Source organism: Arachis ipaensis, chromosome B01, assembly GCF_000816755.2.
Source record: "Arachis ipaensis cultivar K30076 chromosome B01, Araip1.1, whole genome shotgun sequence".
NCBI classification, from domain to species: Eukaryota; Viridiplantae; Streptophyta; class Magnoliopsida; order Fabales; family Fabaceae; genus Arachis; species Arachis ipaensis.
The window spans coordinates 24667479-24673242 of NC_029785.2; the positions used below are offsets into that span (position 1 = coordinate 24667479).

Consider the following 5764-nt stretch of genomic DNA (forward strand, 5'->3'; position numbering starts at 1 on the left):
GTGCGTTAAGTGATTACAGGATTTATAGAGCAGGAATAGTATAGAGGATGAAGAGGAAGCATGCTAAAGTGTAAGGAACACAAGAATTTGAAGATTTGAGAGCTGGGAGCGACGCGCACGCATGGCCGAAGCGTACGCGTGATCAAGCTAGTTTCCCTGTGATGCGTACGTGTGACTGATGCATACGCATGACCAGGAGCATTGACCACTAACACGTACGCGTGACTGATGCATACGCGTGGCCTTGTGCATAGCGCACCGACGCGTACGCGTAGCTGACGCGTACGTGCGACGAGCGTCACATGCTGCAATTAACAGAACTCGCTGGGGCGATTTCTGGGCTAATTTGGACCCAGTTTCAAGCCCGAAAATACAGACTAGAGGTTGGGATAGAGCTGAGACTGAACACACACTTTCACTTGAGCTTAGTTTTTGAGTTTTGAATTCTAGTGAGAGAAACTCCCATTTCTTTCTAGGGTTTTTGGTTTTTCTTAGTTTACTGGCAATTAGATCTTGAGAGAAGATGTGTTCACCTTCAATTGGAGTCATTTTCCTTATAGTTTTCTTCTCTATTTCCTCTATTACTCTTTTCCATTTGATTACTTTGAATTCATGTTTGGATCTTGTTACTTTTAGATTTTGTTAATGCATTAAGAATTTTTTATAGCCATTGTTATTACTGTTTTGCTCTCGTTGGTTATTCTGTGTGTAATTTGAATTGAGTTATTTTATCATTTGTTATTATGTCTTTTATTTTCACCTACAAAGTGTTTGAGAAAATGTCATCCAATATCATAGAGTAGATTTTCTTGCTTGGTTGGGGGGTTGATAGTTGGAGCCACTTGAATTGTTATACTCAAGTATTAATCTGTAATTGAAAATTGTTAATTAGCCTGAAACTCACCAACTCTAGTTCTTCTTTACAAAGTAACTAGGACTTGTGGGCTAAGGTTAATTATTTCACTTGACTTTTCTTCACTTGTTAGAGGATAACTAAGTGAGAGCAATGAGCTTTACCATCACTATTGAGAAAGACAATAAGGATAGAATTTCCAATTCTCACCCCTAACCAAGGCTTTTTATATTGATTATTTTTACAAATCTTGCTAATTATTCATTGCTTTAATTTCTAGTTATTAATTTCCTTGTTCTCAAGCTCGAAAAATCTCCAGGAAAATCCTAACCAATAAATTGCATCTTGTGCCAACTCCTAGGGGAAACGACCCGGAATTTTACTCCCGGTTATTTATTTCATTTGTGACACATTTTAAATTTGATAGCGAAAATCTCGTCGGTCAAGACTGTACTTGCAATGTTAAATTTAGAAAAATACTTTTGGTAATTCTTGACCGGCATTTATCCGCCTATCAGCGATCATCTAGATTCCCTCCCCAGTTTAAGTCGTTGTAGGTTGTGACTGCCATGTCCTTGGTTTTATGCAGCTACAGGCCATAAGTGAGTGTTCCACTAACACATCTTAACACACGTTTTACTAATCTCCAATGTTCTTCCAAAGGATGCTGCAAAAACTGAGAAACCTTGCTGGCACAGTATGATAGCTCAGGTCTTGTGACAGTGAGATATTGTAAACTTCCAACTACGGATCTGTAAAGCCGTGGATTAGTGAAGACAGGCCCACCAAATGTAGATAGCTTGACAGAGGAGGGTAGTGGTGTGGTGCAAGGTTTGCACCCAGTCATGCCAGTTTTAGCAAGAAGGTCTCCAACGTATTTTTCTTGTGACAGAATCAAGCCTCCTTCCTTAGTTTTTGTGACTTGAATGCCTAGAAAGTAGTGAAGTTCTCCCATGTCTTTCAAGGCAAATTGGTATTTAGCTGTTGAATAATTGAGCTATGGCTAAGCTGGAGTTTCCTGTGATAATTATGTCATCTACATACACCAAGACAAAAATGCAGCCTTCTTTGGAGAACCTGGTGAACATAGACACATTTGACTTGGTTGCTATAAAACCAAGGCGTCCCAGAGCAGTGGATGGTTTATAATACCAAGCATGAGGAGCCTGCTTTAATCCATATAAGACCTTCGTTCGCTTGCAAAACAAGCTGCCATCACCCACAAAATATTCCTAAGGTTGCTTCATGTATACCTCTTTACCCAAATCTCCATGGAGAAAGGCATTATTGATATCCAACTGTCTAATGCTCCAACTACATGCTAGTGCTGCTGTCAAAACTATCTGAATGGATGCAGGCTTCACAATTTGGACTGTATGTTTCAGTGAAATCAAAGCCTGGTCTTTGGGAGAATCTCTGAGCCACTAATCTCACCTTATACTTCTGCAATGTCCCATCAGCATTGTACTTCACTCGATATACCTACTTACTTTGAATTGCTTCCCTGCCTTTGGGAAGTGGTACAAGCTTCCAGGTTTGATTCTTTATAAGTGCATTGTACTCCAAATTTATTGCTTCTTTTCATTTTGGGTGAGCTATTGCATCTTTTATTGTTCTATGTTCTACCGAGGCATGAAAAACCCTTGGTTTTAGACAACCAGACTTGCTTCTTGTAATCATTGAGTGTGTGTTGACAGAGGAGGACACAACAGGTAGAATAGGTGCTGCTAGGAAGACAATTTCTAGATCAAAAATTAGAATTAGTGTTGCAATACTTGAGAGAGCCACTGACTGGGAGGAAGAATTGGGTTGAGAAGGGGGTGCTGGGTTGGTCGTTGGTGGGACTAGAGATTGGATGCCTAAAGTTGGCTGAGAGGCAGAGGGTATTGCAGCAAAATTGGGAGGTGTAGGAAACGGGGGAGGGTTTTGTCTAGAGAGAGCTAGTGAAGGCCCATGAAGAGGAACAATTAGAATTGTTGGAAACTGCTGCAGGGTGGGTGGTGGAGGACTTAAGTCTTCATGAAGAAACTTGCCATCTTTGAAAGGAAATTTTTCTTCATCGAACACAACATTTCTTGTAATTATAGTCTTACCGCTAGAGGTTAAGCACTATAACCTTTGTGGAGTAGACTGTATCCAGTGAAGACACAAGGGGAGGATCTAAATTCCAACTTGTGCTTTGTTGTAGGGCCTTAGGTAAGGAAAGCACAAGCAGCCAAAGACTCGAAGTCTAGTGTAATCAGGCCTTTTTTTAAAGAGCTTTTCAACTGGTGACTGATCTTCTAGAGTTGGTGTTGATAACTGGTTGATGAGATTAGCAGCTGAGGCAAATGTTTCTCCCCAAAAACGTATTGGCATTCTAGCTCTAGCCAGCATAGATAGTTCTTTTTCTACAACATGTCTATGTTTTCTCTCTGCATTGTCATTCTGCTGATGCACATGGGGATAGAAGAATCTGTGAATTAAGCCTCGACCCTGCAATTTTCTAGACAAGCTTACATACTCAACAACAATATCCGTTTGTAGCATCTTAATCTTCTTATTTAATTGCAATTCAACTATTTTTGGAAAGCTTTAAAAATTTATTTAAGTTGGGACCTTGTTTTAAGCAGATGGAGCCAAGTAAACTTAGAGTAGGCATTAATAAAGTTGACAAAGTAAAAATTTTTTATTAGAGTCAAGCATAGGGACAGGATCCCATATGTCAGAGTACACACGTTGAAGTGGTTCAGCATACACAGTATGAGAAATTGAAAAAGATAGCTGATGAGACTTGCCAATGCAGCAAGCTGGACACACTGACTTATTGACATTAACAGGAATATTACAAGACTTTAAAATTGCTGAAACAACATTATTTGAGGGGTGTCCTAGTCTATTGTACCATAAAAAGAAGTTATTTATATTTGACATTGTGGAGACATAACAGGTAGCTTTGGGAAGTGAGAGAGTGAAGTTGAAAAACTTATACATTCCTTTGTCAACTCTGCCATGAATGACAATCTCCTTAGTTTCTTGGGTTTTAACCTAGCAGCCATCAGCATGAAATTCAAAAAATACTCTATTATCACAACAAAACTGGTATACACTAAGTAAGTTTTTGGTAATATTAAGGGCATGAAGAAGTTTTTATAACAGAAGTTCTCTACTGCTTAAATCAAATTTAAAGCTAGATTTTCCAATTAGGTTGATGTGCAAACCTGAACCGTTTTCTATTATCACTTGATTTGTTCCTTCAAAGGTTTTTCCTTCTGTAAGATTCTGCTCATCTGAGGTTGTGTGGTGTAATGCTTCTGAGTTCATATACCAGTTTTGATCATCAATTGTTGAGGGAGTGGCTAGTAGTACTTGAGGTGTTGAATTGTTGTTAGAGTTCTAAGCTGCATATTGGGAGCTTGAGTTGCTGTCTTTTTCATACATGTACCAGCAAATTTTGGCTATGTGTCCAATTTTGTCGCACACTTGGCAGATTGGCCTTTCACTTGATCTTGCATTGTTATTCATGAATCTTGAGTTATCACCTGAATTGCTGCCTTATTTGCTGTCAGAATTGTTGTTCTGAAACTGACCACCCCTAAATCTTGTATTATTCCTGTAGTTCTCATCTCTATTGTCATTGTAAGAGTATCTACCACCTCTTGATCTTCCACCCCTGTTTCGGTAATCTCCTCCTCTAGAGCCTCCTCTCATGTTATATCCTTGTGTGTGCTGGGCTAAATTTGTTTGAACAAAAGACTCCAATTTTCTGAATCTTTCTAGCATGCTCTCATGAGTTAGAAGTAATGCTTCTAGTTCACCTACTGATATGATTACTGGTTTTGCAACTACAGACGTGATGACCATTGTATACTCTTCTGCCAAATCATTCAGTATAGCATTTACATAATCACTTTCACGCATTGGTTCACCAACAGAGGCCATTGCATCTATGGTGCTTTTTAGGGCCAACACATATTCATTCCCCAAATTTCCTATCTTGATGTTACTCAATTTGTGTTTCAATTACATTATTTTTGCTCTAATCTGAGACAAAAAATTATCATCGAGTCTTTTCCATACCTCATATGCATACATGCACCCAACCATTCGAGTTGTGAATGTTTGGTCATTGAAGCCAGCAGCCATGACTTCAGCAATGAATCTTGTCTTCTTCACACTACATATTCGATATTTGTTTCTCCTGAGGGCAAGAATTGTACTGGAATTCCTTTTCCAGTGATGTGGTGCAGCAAATCGTGGCCTTCAATGGTTGATTTAGCTTGGTCCTTCCATTGCAAGAAATTATCCTCATTTAATTTCATTGAAATCGGGGATGACGTGAAATTTGGAGGCATCAGTGCCTGGGAGACTGAGACGTTACTGTTCTGAGATTCAACAGCCATGACAGTAGAGGGATTGTGGACTCTGATACCATGAAAGGTATCAGAATGTAGTAGAGAGGAATTGAAATAAGGAAAGAACCAAGAAGAAAGAGAAGAACAAAAAGGAAAAGTTGGAAGATAGAGAGAGAAAGGGAAGCTTCTAGAGAAGATTTGTGTAACTGAATTAGTTGCTCAAACTTAGTTAGTTCAGCTCATTACATAGTGTGTAATAGAATTCAACTGAGTGCTATGCTAACTAACTCAACTAGTGCTAACTAACTCAACTAGATCTCATAACCTCTATCATGACCCCTGCTTTCTGACATTCTCCCTTTCTTTGCTTTCTGGCCCTTTACACACACTTTCATGCTCTATACTTTCCAAATCTCCTATCTTCCTCTCAATGCCTGTCTTGTTGAATCTGTCAGCAGCAAAGTTAAGTAATAGTTTCCAACGAATCGAAGTTGGTTAATTGTTGTTAACCCATTGTTGTGTTTATCAAAAAATTTATACAAGGAAAGCAAAGTGAATTAATAATATAGCAAAAGAA

At 38.9% G+C, this 5764-nt stretch overlaps 1 protein-coding gene across 1 annotated transcript; it reads right to left on the bottom strand.

The window, feature by feature from the left end:
* On the bottom strand, positions 1443-1808 carry LOC107648675 (uncharacterized mitochondrial protein AtMg00810-like). Its single transcript, XM_016352488.1, has one exon. The coding sequence runs from the start codon at positions 1806-1808 to the stop codon at positions 1443-1445; it is 366 nt and encodes a 121-aa protein (XP_016207974.1).